The 20458-nt window shown below is 38.0% G+C and overlaps 1 protein-coding gene and 1 pseudogene across 1 annotated transcript; both read right to left on the reverse strand.

Annotated features, from left to right (window-relative positions):
• Nucleotides 1-1980: 1980 nt before the first annotated feature.
• Nucleotides 1981-3150, reverse strand: LOC120211228 (probable 3-hydroxyisobutyrate dehydrogenase-like 2, mitochondrial). The gene has a single exon (XM_039209824.1). The coding sequence runs from the start codon at nucleotides 3049-3051 to the stop codon at nucleotides 2131-2133; it is 921 nt and encodes a 306-aa protein (XP_039065755.1). The 5' UTR covers nucleotides 3052-3150; the 3' UTR covers nucleotides 1981-2130.
• A 752-nt stretch (nucleotides 3151-3902) lies between these two features.
• Nucleotides 3903-6260, reverse strand: LOC120211229 (annotated as a pseudogene).
• Between the last annotated feature and the right edge of the window lie 14198 nt (nucleotides 6261-20458).

Raw genomic sequence — 20458 nt, forward strand, 5'->3', positions numbered from 1 at the left:
AAGTAGAATGAAATCATTTCATTTCATAATAGGAGACAACTCCATAACAATTCATTGCTTCTGCTTTAGCTTAGTTGTAAGGTTTTTAGGTTTGGAGGACGGTGGTTTTGAAGTGTCATCCATCCTGTTCTTGAACCGCAATCTGATGATCAACACTCTATGAATACAAATGTTTAAGGAAAGATTAGTGGCCAAGGGCTTCTCTCAAACACTTGGACATGATTTTTTTTTTGGATACTTTCAGTCCAATTGTTAATGTGTTGCTTTCGTTAGTTGTTGCCTCTCATTGGCAGATTCATCACGTTGACGTTAATAACGCCTTTCTCAAAGGTGGTCTAACTGAAGACGTCTATATGGTGATATACATGAAGTACAGTCTGCTGATGGTGATGATATACTTGTGTGCTAGTTGAAGAAGGCGTTGTATGGACTTCAGTAGGCTCCTCGCAATTGGTTTCCGAAATTGGAGGAATTCCTTTGTACAAGAGATGTATAGCTTCGCAGACATTAAGTTGCTTTTATTTGTGGAATTGCCTAGGGCCGGGCATCCATGCAGTCGAAGAATCTATCGCTTTTTCCTTGATGAGAAGGTGCCCTATATAAAGTTTGAACCAATAAAATGAAATTTTGGAACTCTAAGCCAGCAATTTATTCTAAATAAATTCATTTTAGAATTGGAATTCCAAATTTCAGTATGAAATTCAGAAGTGATCAGGTGTTACTGTAGTGTGATTTTGAAACAATATTACCTTAAATTGATAATTGGATATATGAATTATGGGTTATGTTCTTAACTTTTTATTTAAGTTAATTACATGACTTGAAAACTATATGCTTTTATGCAGGAGTGGATTGGATGATAAGAAGGGCATGGGAGCCTTGGTGTCACGAATATAACCTCAACGTGTCACCTCGATCGTTACCTTATGTTATATATGAAAGAAGTATTTCTTAAATGAGAGTAAGATTAATCAACCTTATCCTCAATGATTTGTGTCTAGATTAATTCGATCATAAAATTATGCAATATTTGATAAAGGGCATTCTCTCGATAATTTAATCATTCCCGTAACGATCGGTTCATCAAAAATAAATTTTGTGTTAGTACATAAGCCACAATGTGATCCCAAAGACAACAAGGACTTTTGGAAGGTAGATCTCCCGAGGCCCAATGAAAGTTAAAGTCTAAACTCACCCCCTAACCAAGAGCGCAATACGGAGCTCACACGTCTCAAATTGTCCCTAGATATTTCTTCTAGTGAGACATTGTACCATTCACAATGCCCGCATACCTAGACTCTACGTGAATCTAGGAGAAGGTTGCTTACACCATACTATCTTTAGTTGCTATCTCAAGGTGAGGAGATTATAGAAATTTAATACCGAGTCACTCCTAAAAGGTTAAAGAAGCTTACATGACACTAATATACCATGAAATGTCCTTAATAAAGACACTTTCCGGATAGGCCCTCCATGACTATTCTATAAGCATCTATTTATCTCGTATAACCTAGTTGTGTTATCGCCCTCCATTACTATTCTATAAGCATCTATTTATCTCGTATCACCTAGTTGTGTTATCATCCCACTCGATCGTTGCATAATGCTTCCAAGACTTGATAGACCATCAGGGAACACATATCCCATGCATTACAATCATATTTACTTGGCTCACCATTGTCAGGACAATATTGCGGTCTATTATAAGTCAGGACAACTTGGCACCCTCAGTTGTGAGAAATTTGTATTGTATCTTTCAAATATTTTTGAAAATAATCATTTTTGAAAATAATCATTAACAGAATTTGGGCAGTTAAGAATTGTACCGGTATCGTGTGTTGGATTTTGAACTGAAATGAGAGTTTTCCAAAAGATATCTAAAATTCATGTAATTGGTCTACAATAAAAAAGTAAAACAATACTAAATACTTATCTCACGATAACACCAAATCGACAAAGTGCGATACAGGCATTAAGCCCTACATATCTACCTGAAACATGCCCCTCAAGTCGAAATCACTTGAATTCGAAACTATTCGATTTAAAAATCCGAATAGACCAACGGATATTAAGTTACAAGTAACCATTGCATTTCTTGAAGACAATGAACACCAAAACTTGCATTAGAACTCAGTTGCCATTGATCCTCTCCACAGCAGTTATCAGGCCCTGTGTACCAAGCTTCCCATCACCATTAGCCACCATTGATGAAAACAACTGTTTACACAAAGCAGCCCCGGGCAGAACCACCACTCTCTCATCCTCGTCTTCCTTCACAACATCAACCCCCAACCCCAAATCCTTCACCATGTACTCCACGAACCCACCCGGCTTGAAATCCCTGTCAATCATTCTCCCCCCAAACAGCTCCATCGCCATTGACCCAGCTGCTCCTCCCCTAATCGCCCCCATAAACTTCCTCAAATCCAGCCCTGCTTTCTCAGCAAAAACCAACCCTTCACTTAACCCCAACAGATTACCCCCCACCATTATCTGGTTCCCAATCTTACAACTCTGCCCACACCCTGCTTGCCCCATGTAAGTCACCCTCCCCATCAGATCAAACAAGGGTTTTAGCCACTCCACCACGGATCTTTCCCCTCCGGCGAAAATAGCCAGTTTTCCTTCTCTGGCTCCAATATCACCACCGGAGACCGGAGCGTCGATCGACCAACAACCCTTTTCGCGAGCTGAAGTGTAGATCTCGCGCGCCAGAGATGGGCTGCTGCTGGTGTGGTCTACGATGACGGCGCCCGGGTTCAAGGTTGAGAGGATACCGTTGGTTCCCAGGACGACTTGTTTGACGTCTTGGGGGTTGCCCACCATGGTGAAAACTATGTCGGATTGACAGGCGAGTTGTTGTGGGGAGTCGGCGAGATGGGCTCCTTGGGATGTGAGAGACGAGGCCTTTGATGGAGTGCGAGCGTAAACGGTGAGGGAATAGCCGGCTGAGAGGATGTGAGAAGCCATGGCTGCACCCATTACGCCTATCCCAATCCACCCTATGCGGGTTTGGGTTGGTGATATGGGTTTTGGGTAGGGAGTTTCCATGGAGATCCGGCAGATATCTAGCACCTAAACACACTGCAGTGGATATTTTGGGCTTTGTAAAGATTCTACTGTGTCAGCAATAGTCTAATACTGTCTCGCACGTGTTGATGAGCTTGCGCTCCTTGCCAAGTGCCAACAGGGGCCGTTTAGTTTTCATTGAAATCCATATGGATTTGACGGATTTGGGTTTTAACAACGTTGGTTGCGGCCGTTCACTGTTTATTCCTTATGAATTGAGTGCAGAGCCGCATCCAGAGCAAAAGTAATTATTATTATTAACCCATAATTCTCTATAAGGAAAGAAAAAAAGAAAGAGAAAAGTAGCATATAAGAGAAGACGAGTTATCAGAAAAAGTTGAATTAGAGGGAGAGAGTGTGAGAGAGAAAGATCTCTTAGTCTTTTCTCAAAGCATAAATATCTTGATTATAGGGTGATTAGTGCTAGAGTTAGGATATCATATCTGTTAATAAGTTCGTAAACCATTTATATAGTTCTCATCATATCTGTTAATAAGCTGACAAACTATGCAAATCTAGATTTGGCTCTATTAACGATCACGTCAAAGACTAGGGAGTATGGACTCCACAAATGATGTGACTTGTGACTCCAAGTTATTAGCGGGGATTAGGTGGTTTATAGAGGGTGTCTTCTATGGAAAAATTATAAACATTTTCTTATATTTTCGAATTTTAGTTATGATTTACCCTTTCACCAGAAATGACATACATTCAACTGACAAACAGGCAAAATATATATCATAATTGGATCAGTTAGGAGATACGAGAAATTCAAGGAACATGGAATGTATGGTTTAACATGATCAGAATTATGAATGGTTAAATAATTGAACTTAATTCAAAGGCACCACCAAATAGACAACTAAATCCAACCAGAGGATTAACAGACCATTTGTTTCTCACACAATAACTAATGTACAGTGTATATCCCCACTTTGAATCCATAAAAATGGTTGACAAGGCCAAATCATTCTTGAAACTTGAAGGATAGTTATTTTGCAACCTCAAGAAGAAGAAAAATATCATACTGTATTTCAACATTCGCATCCGGTTGACCTTGGTTGACTGCTGCTTACGACATCGATGGTGTCAGGCAAGTATCTACAGAAACGAAATATCCACCCCAACAACATAAGAAAACAAGAAAGAGATTGAGGAAAGTATTAAACCAGACAAAACAAAAAAGATGAACCGAAGCTGTTAACAACTTCTATTCTGCAACAATGGGACCTCAAAAATCAATATTGCATGCAAATGCTGTTAATTCTTAGATGCCAAAAAGAAAATTCGACTTGTAATTTGAAATGATAAAATGCTACACAGAAAGATGATCGACCAATGCATGAGATTGACTAAAATCAGATGCATTTGAGATTATAGTTGGTTCATTCAAGTAGTGTATTGTATTTCTATACGTAGCAACTACTTACTGTTAAGTACAGCTAAAAGTTTTTCACGTGATTCAAAATTAAGAATTATTTGTTAACTGATTATGCTTGTTAACTTACATTTCTCCTCCTCCCCGCTCTGTAAGGCGTTCTTTGCTATGCACTGGAAAGCTTCTTCTACATTAACTCCCTCCTTGGCAGATGTCTCAAAATATGGGATATTTCCTTTTGAGGCACACCATGCTCGAGCCTTTTTCTCAGATACCTAAAGAATCGACAAGAAGCAGTCATACCACTGCAAAAGAAGAAAGAAAATAAAAAATAAATATACATACTACTCTACTGTTTCCACCATCCACATCAGTTTTGTTTCCCAAAACAACAAACGGGAAATTCTCTGGATCTGAAGGGCTTGCCTGCAAGAGGTTTCTCAATTCATCATTTATCCACTTAATAAATTCTGTACAGCTGATTTGGTGGTTTAAAACAGAATTCAGAAATTCAGAATGTATGTACCTGGATAAGAAACTCTTCTCTCCAATTGTTAAGGTTGTCAAATGATTTCATTGAGTTGACATCGTAGACAAGTACACAACAATCAGCAGTTCAGCACCTCGGTAGAAAGCTACACCTAGGCTCTGAAATCTTTCCTGGCCAGCAGTATCCCATATCTGGGAAACAAAATAATGTTGAAGAATTTTGAGTTAAGTGGCTACCCATAAAACACAAGAAAAGCTAAAACAAAACCTTAATCCTTTTAGAATTAATTCTACAATTTTCTAGATTAATACTCAATGGTGGTCCATAATGTTGTCTAATTCCAATGTGTCATTTACAGAACCCTGCTTGATGAAGACAAAATTCATGCAGTGATCAAGATCAACCAAAGTCCAACCAATGCGCAAAAGAACATAATTCCCAAATCAACGATCACAGGTTTGCTTTTAGTCAGTGCTGTAACTAGAGAAAAAGAAACCATCTCCGAGCTTTTCTCATGCATAAAAAGGAGGTGCCACCGGCAGTTCCAACTTATTGAGATCACAGAGCAAAGTAAGAAGCATTTGCACAGATCATAGATGTAATTAAGAAAGCCTGGTTAAGCTCTATTCCATCAAAGACAAGCAACAGCTTAAGCAAGCTCGTGAAAATGTTAAAAAGAAATGCTTATATTAAATCAAACACGTCTGTGCTCAGTATGAAACCTAACCTGTAAAGTGAAAAACTTATCCTCAAACTGCACTTCCTTTGTCAAGAAATCAGCTCCGATCGTTGCCTTGTACTGATTGCTAAACTTATTATCCACGAATCTAAAAGCAAATTTGTAAAGGCAAGCAAAAATAGTCCGTACTTCGTACTGTTAACAATTACAATTAACTAATAACAAAATACGAGTATATGACTTCAATTTCTTAGTAATTAGAAAATTGACTACTACAGGATACTGATTCATCAAAGACGTCTTCCCTACCCCTGCAAATCACATATCAATCACAATCATAAACACTGAATTGCATAAAAAATATACATATAAAAATTCTAAAAAGTTACAGGAGAATTTGACTAGAGCTTAACGACAAATGCAACCAGTAATTCCAATCGAAAGATCCGAAAGCAATACAGGCAGGTTTAAGAAAAAGGAATTTAACTAACCCGCTATCGCCGAGGATGATGACCTTCAAGAGAGTTCTACGGCGAGATGGCATGGTAAAGACACTACGGAGTCAACGATTCTATAGATAAAGGAAAAGGAAAAGGAAAATTCACTATATAGTGAGAGAGTTGCTCTTAGACTTGGTTTGTCTGACAAAATTCGGTAGGAAAATTGGGTGAAGTTTCAAGAGGTAATTTTCCCCTCAAAGTTCCTTCATTTATTTTAGGATAAAATACACACAAAAATAGTCCCTATATTATGAAGTTCTTTTTTATTAAGTCTCTAAATGTAAACAATTAGAAAATAGCCACTCAACTTAAAATATTAATAAGGTAATCTTTTAATTTAAAAACTTAAGATGGTATGATAATTAATAAAATTGGTATAATAAATTTAATTATTGAATTTATATATAATGATAGTTTGATTTTAACTTTTTAATATTTTAAAATTATTAATTATATTAATTTTATTAAGTAACCTATTTTCATTGGTAGAATCACTATAATAATGAATTGAACATTTTTTAATTATTATTGAAGTATTAGTTGTGAGCTGGCAAAACGGAAATGAGTCCCAATTTGTTGTGAAAGTTGCTAACCCTCTCACGCTTATTATGATGTATTAAAAGGCTTATGTATATCTGCATTGTATTCTGTGAAATCATCAATAAAGAATATACTCCTTCTTTATAATTTATAGTTTAATCTTTATGTATTTGTAAATTTTCGACATGGTATCAGATCTATATATCCTGGGTTTTTTTTTTCGTTTTTGTGTAGCCTTTTTCTTCTGTCTTTGACGGCTCCTTCGAGTTCGTCTGGTGACGGTGTTGCGTCCTCTGGTGGTCTGTTTGTTCTAGCCTCCAAGACATTCACCAATAAAAAGATTAGCGTCGTTCTCAATTAAATTAAACTTTTTGCTATGGAAGCAACAGATCTTGTTGGCAGTGCGAAGTCACCGTTTGGAGAAGCTTTTAACCGGTGAATCTCAGTTACCACCGTAGACGGTGGTTCTTAACACTGGCCAGATGTGTGAAAATAAAGAGTTTGAGGTTTTAAACGCCAAGACGGTGTCTTAACATCTTGGTTGCTTTTTACTATGAGTCCTTATCTCTTGCCTCAGTTCGTTGGCGCCGAAACTACTGCAAATATCTGACAGACTTTCAATTCCTTCTTTGCAAGCAAATCAACCTCCTCCATTATGAATCTTCATTATTGTCTGAAGACTGTTAAAAAAGGTGACCTAAGCACGAGGTTTATATTTCTCTGGTTAAAGAGGTCTGCGATGGTCTTGCATCTTGTGGGAGTTTGGTGTCGGAATGTGAGAACGTCGTCACCATCTTGAGTGGTTTGTCGATCGAGTATCGTTCTGTAATGACGGTTATCAAAACCAGTCGAGAGGCTGTAACCTTGGAATGTGTTATTTTGGTGTTACTTGTCGTTGAGCTGCAACAACAAAGCTTTGAACAGTTTGATAGCCTAGTCATTAGTGCTAATGTTGCTCACGCCAATCTTTCTGCTGACTCTCGTCCTACGCCCAAGTTGATACGTCGACCGGTGGTTAATCTCAAGGTGGTCGTGGTCATGGCTGTGCAAGAGTTCAATGTCAATTGTGTGGAAAAAATGGACAACTCGTGAATCATTGTTGGTACCCCTTCAATCAGTCGTTTGTTGATGTTTCGACTGGAAGGAATGAGCACCACTCTGGAGGTAATTCTCCTTCAGCAAACATGTGTTCCTATAATGCTAATTCTGTTCAATCAGGTTGTTTGTGTTCATCATTCTCAGTCTCATGAAAACGTGCATCCTGCTCGTGCACCTAATACCTCATCTGCTACTTTAGATGGTGGATCGGGTCAATAGTTTGTTGACTCTGGTGCCACTCATCATGTGACTGCTGCTGCTACTAATCTTACAGAGGAGGCTGATTACAATGGAGCAGGTAAGCTTCTTGTTGGTAACGGGGAAGGTTTGATTATCTCTAAAGTTGGACAATCCTCACTTGTTACCACATCTCGTATTTTAAACTTGAAAAATGTGTTTCATGTGCCTACTATTTCTAAGAATTTACTTTCCGTCTCTAAGCTTGGTAGAGATAATCGAGTCTTCTTTGAATTTTACTTTTGTCTTTGTATGGTTCGGGATGAGTAATCCAGTGTTGTTTTACTACGAGGAAGAGAAAGTGGTGGTTTATATACATTTGGATGCAAGTTTCCTGTAGATAAAAGTAGTATACCAGAAGTCCATGATGTTTTAAGACATGTCATTGACTATACAACTTGGCATGACCGTCTTGGTCATCCTGCACATGAAATTTTACTTCAAGTTTGCAAGAGTTGTAATGTTCAGTTTCCAAAAGATTTAAATAAAACGCTGAGTGTTTGTGTTGCATGTCAAATGGGCAAAAGCCATTGTTTACCTTTTTGTGATTCTTGCACAATTTATGCTCAACCTTTTGATTTGGTTTATACTGATCATTAGGGACCACCACATATTCCTTCTCATGGTTATAAGTACTACGTTTCATTTGTTGATGCTAACTCCCGACATACATGGTTGTATTTACTCAAAACCAAGGATCAAGCAATGTCAGCATTTCGAGTGTTTCAGCAGTTTGTTTGTGTTCAGTTTGGCCGAGAAATCAAGGCAATTCAAAGCGATTGGGGCGGTGAATATCAGAGTCTTTCACCATTGCTTCTTCAAGCTGGAATTCAACATCGGGTGACATGTCCTCACACTTCTCAGCAAAATGGGGTTGTAGAATGCAAACATCGACATATTTTAGAGATGGCTCTTACCTTGCTGGCCCGTGCATTGTTGCCTATGTATAATTTTGGTCGTTCATAGTTATCACTGTTGTTCATTTAATCAACAGGTTACCCACAAGAGTTTTACAGGGATGTTCTCCTTATGAGAAGTTGTTTGGGACTAAGCCGAACTTGGATCACTTGCGAGTATTTGGCTGCCAATGTTTTCCTCATTCCAGGCCTTTTCATTCTCGGAAAATGGAGTTTCGTTTTCAGTCGTGTATTTTTATCGGGTATAGTTCTAATCATCGTGGTTACAATTACTTGGCAGTGGATGGTCGTGTATTTGTCTCTTGACATGTTGTTTTCCATTTTCCAACAAGTATCCACCTAAGAACGAATACACTATGCCTCATATGCCTCTATTTATTGTGCCTGGTGCTGCTGCTATATGTAGGACACGAGCAGATTCTTACTCGTCAATACCTTTAGTACCGTCTATTTCCGTGCATGGTGACACACCTAATCAATCTCAGACCATGCTCATCAGCTCTGGTTTACTTCATGTTGGTAGTCGCGTTACTTTTCTTCAAAAATCTACTGCTGAAACAATTCATTCTATAGAAGGTTCTCACGTGGAACCTATTGATGGAAATAATGTGCCAACTCTTGAACCTGATTCTGCAAATGTTGTTCACCATAATCAGCATCATATTATTACACGAAGTAAGCGAGGTATATTTAAGCCAAAGGTGTTTGTCCCGTGTGCTTCTCCGAGTAGTGACAATCTTCTTCCTTCTTGCATCAATCAAGCTTTGGCTAATCCTCAATGGAAAGAGTCTGTGTTGAGCGAGTATAATGCCCTTCTTCGAAATAACACTTGGCAACTTGTTCCTCTTCCCGTTTGGTGATCAGCAGTGGCTTGTAAATGGCTTTTTAAAGTCAAACAAAATGCAGATAAAACGATAGATCGATATAAGGCGAGGTTGGTTTCTCGTGGATTTTCTCAGGTACTCAGTTCTGATTTCTTGGATACTGTTAGTCCAATTGTAAAGGTTGCTACGATTAATTTTGTTCTCTCACTTGCTGTGTCGAATGGGTAGTGTCTTTGATAAGTTGACGTAAATAATGTATTCCTCAATGGGGACTTGACTGAAGATGTATATATGACACAACCTCCCGGGTTTAAACAGTGCTCAAGTGATGGAACACCACTTGTGTGTCAGCTTCGCTAGGTGTTGTACGACTTACGTCAGGCACCACGAATGTGATACTCAAAGCTACGTCAATTTCTTCTTGACATAGGCTTCAAAAGCACTTTTGCAGATGCCTATCTTTTTTATTAAAAATGAGGGCGTTGTTTGGACTTATATTCTCGTCTATGTGGACGATATAGTTGTCACAGGATCATCCTTGGAGCATATCGAGCAAGTTGTTCAACTACTTGGCTCCAAATTCTCCCTTAAAAATCTCGAGGAACTTAGCTACTTCCTCGGCATTGAGGTTCATCGTATATAAGAACAATTGGTTTTAACCAAACGCAAGTGTGTTCAAGATTTGCTTGATAGAACCAACATGAGTAATGCTAAGCCAGTACCAACGCTAATAGTAGTATCGCCAAAATTGAACTTGTATGTTGGGAAACCGTTAAATAATGCTCAAGAATATAGAAGCGTGGTTGGAGCCTTACTATACTCATACACGACCAAACGTAACTTACAAAGTTCACAAGGCTGCTCAATATATGCATCACCCATGTGAACTTCAATGGGTTGCAGTGAAACGAATACTACACTACCTGAGAGGCATGATGGAATTTGGGTTAGTGTTCCCATCCTCTGACACCGCGCCTAACATTGTGGCTTTTGCGGATGCCGACTGAGCAAGAGACAACAATGATCATCGTTCTATCTCTAGCTCATGTGTTTTCTTAGGAAACAATCTAGTTTCGTGGAGTTCTCGCAAATAGAAATCTCTCTCGATTATCCACTGAGCTGAATACCATAGCATTGCAGTTACCATGGCTGATATTGTATGGTTGAAGGCATTACTTGCTGACATGGGTATTGTTCCTATTAAAGTGACAGTAGTTTGGAATGATAACACCATTGTGATTGCCATGAGCGCCAATCCGGTGTTCCATGCCCGTTCAAAGCATGTTAAGCTCGACATGCATTTTGTTAGTGAAAAAGTGGCCGACAACACATTACAACTAAATTATGATCCTGCTGCAAATCAAGTAGCTGATGGTTTCACCAAACCTTTAGCTCGATCTCAATTTCCTTGTTTCACTTCAGTGTTAAAGTTGAGGAAAAATAACGACAAGAAAAATAGAACATATTGAAGTATTAGTTATGAACTGGTAAAGAATATGGTTGTGGTGAGTTGGCAAAACGACAGTGGGTTCGAGTTTGTTGTGAAATGTTAACCCTCTCACGCTTATTATGATGTATTAAAGGGCCTATATATATCTGTATTGTATTCAGTGAAATCATCAATGAAGAATATACTCCTTTATAATTTATAGTTTCATCTTTATGTATTTGTAAAACTTTCGACAATTATTGATACTCTGAATTTATTTTCTCAATTGTACACTGTTAAATGATGAACCTGCTTAATTGATGGGCGTTATAGTCAGTTGTGTAGTTAGCAAGCTGTTAGATTGATTGTTAGTTGTTATGTTAGTTATTGTGCAGTTACTCGATCATAAGTTGGTTGTAAACTGTTGTATAAATGGAATAGTGTAGCTCAATGGAAAATAGAATACTGGTTCATCATATTGCACTCTTAGTTAGTATTTCAACATGGTATCAATCGCCATAAGTTTCTGGAGCCATGTGTTTCTTGCTGCGAAACTTGGAGTATGCGTGTTAAAGCTTGGAAGGTAGCTGATCAACTGTTTTGTATTCTTGATTGATTAAAAGATCTTTACACACTTCTTGTTTGTTTCTTCTCTGCTTGTTTAATTCAATGTTCACGAACAAAAAAATCAATGTGGTTCTTGATGAAACGAATTTCTTGTTATGGAAACAACAAGTTTTGCTCACTGTACGTAGTCATAAGCTTGAACGCTTTCTCACAGGTGCGATGCAATCTCCACCAGAAATGACACTTGATGAAGATGGCAGCTTGATTCCAAATGAAGCATATGATGATTTTGTCGCCCAAGACAGTGCGTTAACGTCTTGGCTACTGTCCACTATTAGTTCACACCTCTTGTCACAGTTTGTGGGAGCTGACACAGTTGCATCAATATGGGCAACAGTGTTGCAATATTTTGCAACAAGGTCTTCAACCTCGGTGATGAGTTTACACTGCAAACTTCAATCTCTCAAGAAAGGAGAAGATAGTATGCGAATTTACATTGCTAAAGTCAAAGAGGTTTGTGATGCATTGGCCTCGTGTGGGAGCCCGGTTTCATCTGTAGGTCATATTGCTAGCATTTTGAAGGGTCTACCATGGGAATATCAGCCTTTCATGGCTGTTATTACATCGAGTGGTGATATGCTACCCTTAGATAGGGTTTATACTATGTTGTTGAAATATTTTGATATTTCGATATAACAAATTAAGTTAAATGAATTTTAAGATTTTCCAAATGATTTTCTAAGTATATTCGATATAACTATTCGAATATCAAAACATTACTTCAAATATTTCGACTGTTGAACAGGGGGGGAATCGGTTCCCTCCGAGCATTCTGGAAATCTCGGAGCCAAACCATTCAGGGGGAATCGGTACCCTCGTGGGGGGGAATCGGTTCCCTCTGAGCAATCTGGAATTTTTGGCTTTGAAATGGTTCGAAATACTTTGTAAAATTATTTTGAAATTGTTTTATGATTAAAACTTAATTTTACACTTAAGTAAGGATTAAAAATGATTTTTGAAATATTTGGAGTAATGTTTTGATATTCGAATAGTTATATCGAATATACTTAGAAAATCATTTGGAAAATCTTAAAATTCATTTAACTTAATTTGTTATATCGAAATATCAAAATGTTTCAACAATCTCCCCCTTTTTGATATAACAAAACATTTTAGTAATTTTAAGATTTTTGAAATCATGTTTTGAAATTACTCCCCTTACTTTAACACTTCTCCCATTTATCATTTTAAAACACACTCAAAACACACACTTCTCCCCCTTTTTGTTAAATCAAAAAAGATCCAAAGAAACGTGAAAAACATTTAGCCAATTGATTAGGTATATATATGCATAAGCTGCTAAGATCACAATCAAGAGAAACGTTAGCCATTAGTTTCAAAATCAATATTCATAAATAATGTGATATGGCAAAATTGGTCATATTGCTAATAATGATGTAAATGATGCAATAACGAATAAAACACACCAAACATATAAGTTCACACCATCCATAAATCCAAAATCCAACAATCCACAAAATCAAACAATTCAAAATGTTGAAACAATATTCATTTGTTCAAAGTTTTTAAGCTAAACACAAAATCAAGCATCCGGATCGGTAGGAGGAAAACGGGCTCGCATAGCAGCCATTTCATGAGTGAGTTCATTAATACGAGCATTGGTTGCTTCATTGTTTGCACGCATCTCCTGAAGAATCTCTAATTGTTGAGCTCCCATTGTGGATAAATGAGACTCTATAGAGGAAAAGCGCGAATCCATTGTCGCATATCGGAAATCAAATGTCTCCATAAAGGATTGAAAATATGGAGGCATTTGAGTCGATTGTTGTGCGTGCTCCTCGGGTTGTTCAGGCTCATCTTCAGCTTCATCGATATCCCTCATTAATTGTTCAAACTCGGGATCTTCGTCAGCTTCGGGTGGAGCTTGTGAAGAACTAGCTCCCGGAGTATTTACAGAAGATCGAACCCATGCACCGGTTTCCTTATTTTTGACCCATTCCGCTCTTGTTAAAGAAAGAAGATTGATTTGTTTCTTAAGAGGAAATGAGGCATCTAGACCAACTCGGAGTTCGGCTTTAGAAAAGAGATTACTAAGGATACAACCGTAAACTAGTGAAGAACAGAGTTTCTTATTTGGCACTAGGTTAACGGTTTCAACAATCTCAGCAAAGATAATCTCGGAGAGGTTTATTTTTATATTGTTTTCAAAACAATGCAACCACCAAAGATCTAAAGCTCTAAGAGTTGAATATCGACCCCCGGATGGTCGAAACCACCAAGTGATCATGAAATGAAGAAAACGCTCATGGAGATCCAGAACACTTGCACTATCATTTCATTTATATCGAGAGCCTAAAACTTGTTTTTCATTTGATAATCCTTCATTATCCAAGCCTAAGGCATTTGCTATGTAAGCCGGATCAAGATGGAAATATTGACCTAGGAGGTAGGAACGTATTCATATGGTTTTGGTTTTGTCACGATTTTTGATACAAACGGCATTACTATAGAAGATACGAACAAGTTGATGATAGACAACGGGTTCAAGTTCGAAAAGTTTATCAAATTTCCATTCGTGCAAGATAGGGAGATATTTAAAGTTAATAGCAACCATAGCTTGAAGAGATGGTATACGTTCTTCCCTAATCTTATACGAGTCAAAATATTGATAAAACCAAAAGCGATAATCTTTAGGACCCGGTTGATTGAAACAAGAATTTTGGATAGTCAAGTTGGGATCAAGATTTGGAATAGGATTTTGAGGGATAGGAGGAGGATTTTGAGGTGGATTTGGTTGACGACTAGAACGACTAGATGAAGACCTAGCACGTTTAGGATTGGACATAGTGAAGGAAATCGGAATAGATCGAATAACCTGCAATTTTAAAAGCAAATGTATGTAATTCAATTAATCCCAAAACTCAATTGAGTCCTCAATATTTCAAGGTTCTCTAAATCAATCCTATTGGGCAAAGTTTTTGAAAAACTTTTGAAAAATACGGTTTTGAGAAACAATATATGTATAGTTTTCATAACAACAACATAATTTAATCAAAACACAATAATTTGAATTTTTTTTTATTATTTCGAAAATTTTAAAACAATTTGTAAAATTCTTGTGTTTTTGATGAAATTAGTTGTAACATCTAGTTTCTAATCACCAAACAATCAATGCCCGATCACTATTTCAACCTAGAACTAATTAAAACTAATCCTATGTTCAAAAATAATAAAATAGAGAGTTTAAAAAAATTTACCTTGAAAGATGAAGATTGAGGGGATTTAGATGTTGTTTGCACGATTTTAATGATTCCAACAGGTTTAGAAGATGATATTTGAAGCAAATTCCGATTAATATCGTTGATTTGAGGCAAAAATGGAGATTTGAGAGATTTAGAGGTGAAGAACGGCGGAAGAAGAAGAAAATAAGGGTTTTTGCGTGTTTTGAAGGGTTTTGCCCGATTTTAACAGAACCCCAGGGGGGTATCGATTCCCCCCTGTTCAACGGTCGAAATATTTGAATTTTACACTTAGGAACCGATTCCCTTCAAGGGGGAACCGATTCCCCTCACGCTCCAAGCTGTTTTATTAAATGTTTTCACACTAAAACGGCTATAATATCTTCTTTAATCATCCCCAACGTTCAGAAGTGATTCAAGGTGTATTTAAGCAAGCTTAGAAGCCATTGATCAAAAACAAGAAACATCAAGCAACTAGAATCAAGAGAGAATCAAAGAGAAAGCATCAAACCTCAAGTTTGAGCATTTCAAGCCTACTTTCATTCAATATTCATTTTGCTTTCAAGAACACTTATTGTGCTCAATTATATTTATCTTTGAGTGTTCTTTTCTTTATTCTAGAATTGTGCAAACATCTTACCTTGTGAAGTTTTCTTGTAAGTTTGCAAATTTGTAATCTTCTCTTTGAGAAAAGAGTGTTCTCAAGAATTGGGGTATATTCTTGAGGGAGTTGTAAGGTTATCTCTTTGGCCTCAAAAAGAAAGAACAAATTAGTGAATTTGTTGGAAAATCCTTAGTGTGGATAGCTAAGGTAGTGGACGTAGACTTTGATTGAGAAAGTCGAACCACTCTAAATCACTGTGCAAATCTTTTCAATTTTCTGCAAAAGCTTCCACCGAAATTTTTAATTGCCAATTCACCCCCCCTCTTGGCCGATTCCGTCAATCGATTAACTCAACATATGTTAATAGATGCAGAAACTCAAATTGCTGGTTTTGCAGCTCAAGAAGAAATGGTGGCGGCTGCGGCTCATCTTGCTCGTGGGGCTGGTCCAAGTGGTTATACCAAATAATCCTATTTGAGTTATAATAGAGATCATGGGTCCACTGCTCGGTCAGGTGGCAGGACAGGCGGTCAAGCAGGTCAAGGGTGATGTAGACCATGGGTTCAGTGTCAACTATGTGGTAAAATTGGACACTTAGTCGACAGGTGCTGGCATTGTTATGATGAGTCATTTCAAATAGTTACCAACACTCAATCGAGGTGTGATGAGCAGTCGGCCCAAGCTCAGACTGCCGCATATGATAACTATGACTGCATGTGTGCTTCGAGAGGGTCTCGGTTACGTGCTTCAACCAGTGCCAATGCTTCTTCAACTGAGCAGGATCAGTGGATCATTGACTCTGGAGCCACCCACCATGTTTCCCCAGATGTAGATGTTGTAACCCATAAGACTGGGTGCAGTGGTCCAGGTAAGTTGGTTGTGGGAGATGGTGTCTCGTTATCAGTTGGTTTAGTTCGCAGTAAAATCATGAAATATGCTTCTAGAATACTACTTGTTAATGATTTACTTCATGTGCCTGGCATAACACAAAATTTATTGTCTGTATCCAAGTTTGCTAGAGACAACAATGTGGTGTTTGAATTATGTGCACAAAGTTGCTGTGTTCGTGATGCAATTAGTGGAGAGGTGATTCTTTAAGGAATGATGCAAGACGGGCTTTATATGTTTCCTAGTGTTACTGTCTCAAATACTTGTAAAAGTGCATATGTAAATGTTGCTTCAGGCAGTAGTGCTTATAACCTTTGGCATAGAAGGTTAGGACATGCAACATATGAAACAATTGCAAGTGTATGCAAAGCTATTGATGTTCAAGTCAATAAAAATGTGAATACGGTTTGTGAAGCATGTTGTATTGGAAAAAGTCGTAAATTGCCCTTTAGTGACTCTAAAACTGCTTATGCTAAACCTTTTAATTGGTATAACATTTGGGGACCAGCTCATGTAGCCTCGAATGGTTATCGCTACTACCTGTCCTTTGTTGATGATTACTCAAGACACACTTAGGTCTACTTTCTCAAAGACAGGTCACAAGCATTGAATACATTTAAGGTATTTCAGCAAATGGCAGCAACTCAGTTTGGGCTGGCTGTGAAGGCTGTTCAAAGCGATTGGGGTGGAGAGTATCGCAGTCTGTCAACCATATTGCTAAGAGAATGGATTGAGTATCGTGTTGCCTGCCCACATACGTATGAACAGAACGGTGTGGTCGAGAGGAAGCATAGACATGTCATTGAACTCGCTTTGGTTCTGTTAGCACAAGCTGCTATGCCCTTGCGTTACTGGTATTATGCAGCTGCTACTGCTGTGTTCCTCATTAATCGACTTCCTACCAGAGTTTTAGAAGGGTTGTCACCTTGTGAAAAGTTGTTTGAAAAGAAACCGGATTATGGTTTTATGAGAGTCTTTGGATGCAAATACTTTCCTCACCTATGGTTGTTTCAGCAGCACAAGCTTGACTTTCGTTCACAGCCTTGCACATTTCTTGGCTATAGTCCTCAGCACAAAGGCTATTTGTGTCTAGCAACTAATGGGCGTATATATATTACCAGACATGTAGTCTTTGACGAGTTTGTCTTTCCATTTGCAGGCATTGGAGAATCGAGTAACATGAATCAAGTCAACAAACAAAAATCTGCTGAACTTGAAGTTGTTACTGACGTGCGCCAATTAAATGCTAACACTTTTGGTTCAAGTCAAGGAACAACTTCTGCTAATATGGATATGGATGGCTTGACTGAAACAGTTCCACAAGAAATGGTTAATGAAAGTGAAGATGTTATGGGAGGAAATTCTGGTCATATGCATCATAATTTATCTGGTCGTGGTGAACCTTCACCAGAAACTGTTACTCCTAATCTTGGCGAGTCTTCATTAGGAGCTGCTTCTCGTGAAGGTGTCCATGTAGGAGGAGTCACAACTGAAGCTGTTGAGTTAGCAAATCTCAGGCAGTCTGTGGCAACAACCGATCTCGTTGACAATGCTACCTCCTCGAGTGATAGTAATAGTTATGGTGTGGTAAATCGTCACTCGATGATGACAAGGAGTAAGTGTGACATATTTAAGCCTAAGGTGTATGTGGCTAGCTGTGCTGAAATGGAACCTCTTAATGTTCATGAAGTAGTTCAGTCACCTCACTGGAAAGCAGCAGTGCTTGCTGAGTTTGAAGCGTTAAGAAAGAATGGCACGTGGACATTAGTCAAGTTACCTGAAGGTCGCTCGGTTGTTGGGTACAAGTGGCTTTTCAAACTGAAAAAGAACCCATATGGCTCTATTAACAGGTATAAAGCAAGGTTAGTAGCTAAAGGATACTCTCAAATGCCAGGGTATGATTTTGGAGAAACTTTCAGTCCTGTTGTTAGATTTACAACATTAAATATAGTTCTTTCTCTAGCTGTTACCAATGACTGGCAATTACGCCAGGTAGATGTGAACAACGCGTTCATGTATGGTGACTTGCATGAAGAAGTGTTCATGCAACAGCCACCAAGTTTCGAGCAAGTGGCTGCAGATGGTAGTCCCTTGGTGTGCAGGTTAGAGAAGGCCATGTATGGTTTACGCCAAGCCCCTCGAAATTGGCATGACAAATTGAAGAACTACCTGCTTAAAATTGGTTTTAAAGAGTCTTCAGCTGACACCTCGTTATTTGTCTGCTGGGAAGGGAGCAACTGTGTTTACATACTTGTGTATGTAGACGACATTGTGTTGACTGGGAATTCGAATGAAAAGATTGAAGAAGTAGTGAAATTTCTTGGAAGAGAATTTGCCTTGAAAGATCTTGGTGATTTACATTATTTTTTAGGCATAGAAGTTAAACGTTCTGGCAGTTCATTAGTTCTCAGCCAAAGGAAGTTTATCCTAGAGTTGCTAATGAAGACAAAGATAAGCACTGTTAATCCTGCATCTACACCAATGTTTGCATCTGCCAAGTTGAGTCATGATACGGGGACATTGCTTCTAGATGCATATGAGTATCGAAGTATTGTAGGTGCGTTATTGTATGCATGTCACACTCGCCCAGACATAACCTTCAGTGTTAACAAAGCAGCTCAGTATATGCATGCTCCAAGATAGAAGCATCTTGCTGCTGTTAAAATGATCTTAAGGTACCTGGTGGGAACAATTAACCATGGCTTGGTTATTGCACCAGCTGTAGCAGGGTTCAATATAGTAGCCTTTGCTGATGCTGATTGGGCTGCAAGTGCTGATGATCGCAAGTCTATCTCAGGTTATTGTGTGTATGTTGGAGACAATCTTGTGTTGTGGAACTCGAAGAAACAAAAGTCAGTTTTCAGATCAACCATGGAAGCTGAATATAGAAGTGTTGCAGATGTCACCGCTGAGACAACGTGGGTGAATTCTCTTTTAAATGACTTAGGTGTTGCAAGGCAGAAAACTCCAATAGTTTGGTGTGATAACAGCAGTGTTGTAGCCATGACAGCTAATCCAGTTTATCATGCAAAGAGCAAACATGTTGAACTTGATGTCCACTTTGTTCGAGAGAAAGTTGCGTTGAAGCAAGTGTTGATAAACTATGTGCCAGGAAGTCACCATGTTGCTTATGGATTCACAAAGCCGTTAGCTGCTGCTCGGTTTGAGGTGTTTAAAGCCAGGGTGAATGTTCAATCCTTTCTTTGGAGAGAAGAAGAAGAAGCCGGGAGAATGTTAAATGATGAACCTACTTAATTGATGGGCGTTATTGTCAGTTGTGTAGTTAGCGAGCTGTTAGATTGATTGTTAGTTGTTATGTTAGTTATTGTGCAGTTAGTCGATCATAAGTTGGCTGTAAACTGTTGTATAAATGGAACAGTGTAGCTCAATGGAAAATAGAATATTGGTTCATCATATTGCACTCTTAGTTAGTATTTCAACATACACTATATAATGAAAGACACATAGCACGTATGGCGTTTTTATAAAGATGTATGGAAGAATCCAACATTATTTTCTTTTACATAAAAAAAAAAAGGTACAGGCATCCATGGATAAGAACCAAACAACTAAGAATAATATAATATATCAAGTTTTTCATACGTTTGCATGAAGACGTCAAATACTCCAAACGTCTTCTATAAATGGTGTTCATTTCACATGTTTTAGAGAATAATTCTAACATAATAGTATATGAAAAATTATTATTTCGCCGTCTTACTCTTCTGCTCTAAACTTATTTCTATTAGGATACAATAATCCTAATTACACTCTCAAAAGTCATATTAAAACCTTCTATTTGTGAATTTTCAAGATCATCTTACTCTTTCTCATTTTAAATTCTTATTTCCACTCATGCTTCTTCTTTTCCTTTGTGTCATCTCTATTACTTAAGTACGTTATTTTGTTGGATGTGATGACAATTTGTAAAGTATATTCATATAATACATATTGCAAATACAATTATTTATACGTAAC

This window comes from Hibiscus syriacus, unplaced genomic scaffold (genome assembly GCF_006381635.1).
Source record: "Hibiscus syriacus cultivar Baekdansim isolate YM2019G1 unplaced genomic scaffold, ASM638163v2 tig00109971_pilon, whole genome shotgun sequence".
Lineage (NCBI taxonomy): Eukaryota > Viridiplantae > Streptophyta > Magnoliopsida > Malvales > Malvaceae > Hibiscus > Hibiscus syriacus.

Excerpts from the sequence above, each read along its gene's own strand:
- LOC120211228 (XM_039209824.1), bottom strand. The coding sequence starts at position 3,051 with ATGGAAACTCCCTACCCAAAACCCATATCACCAACCCAAACCCGCATA.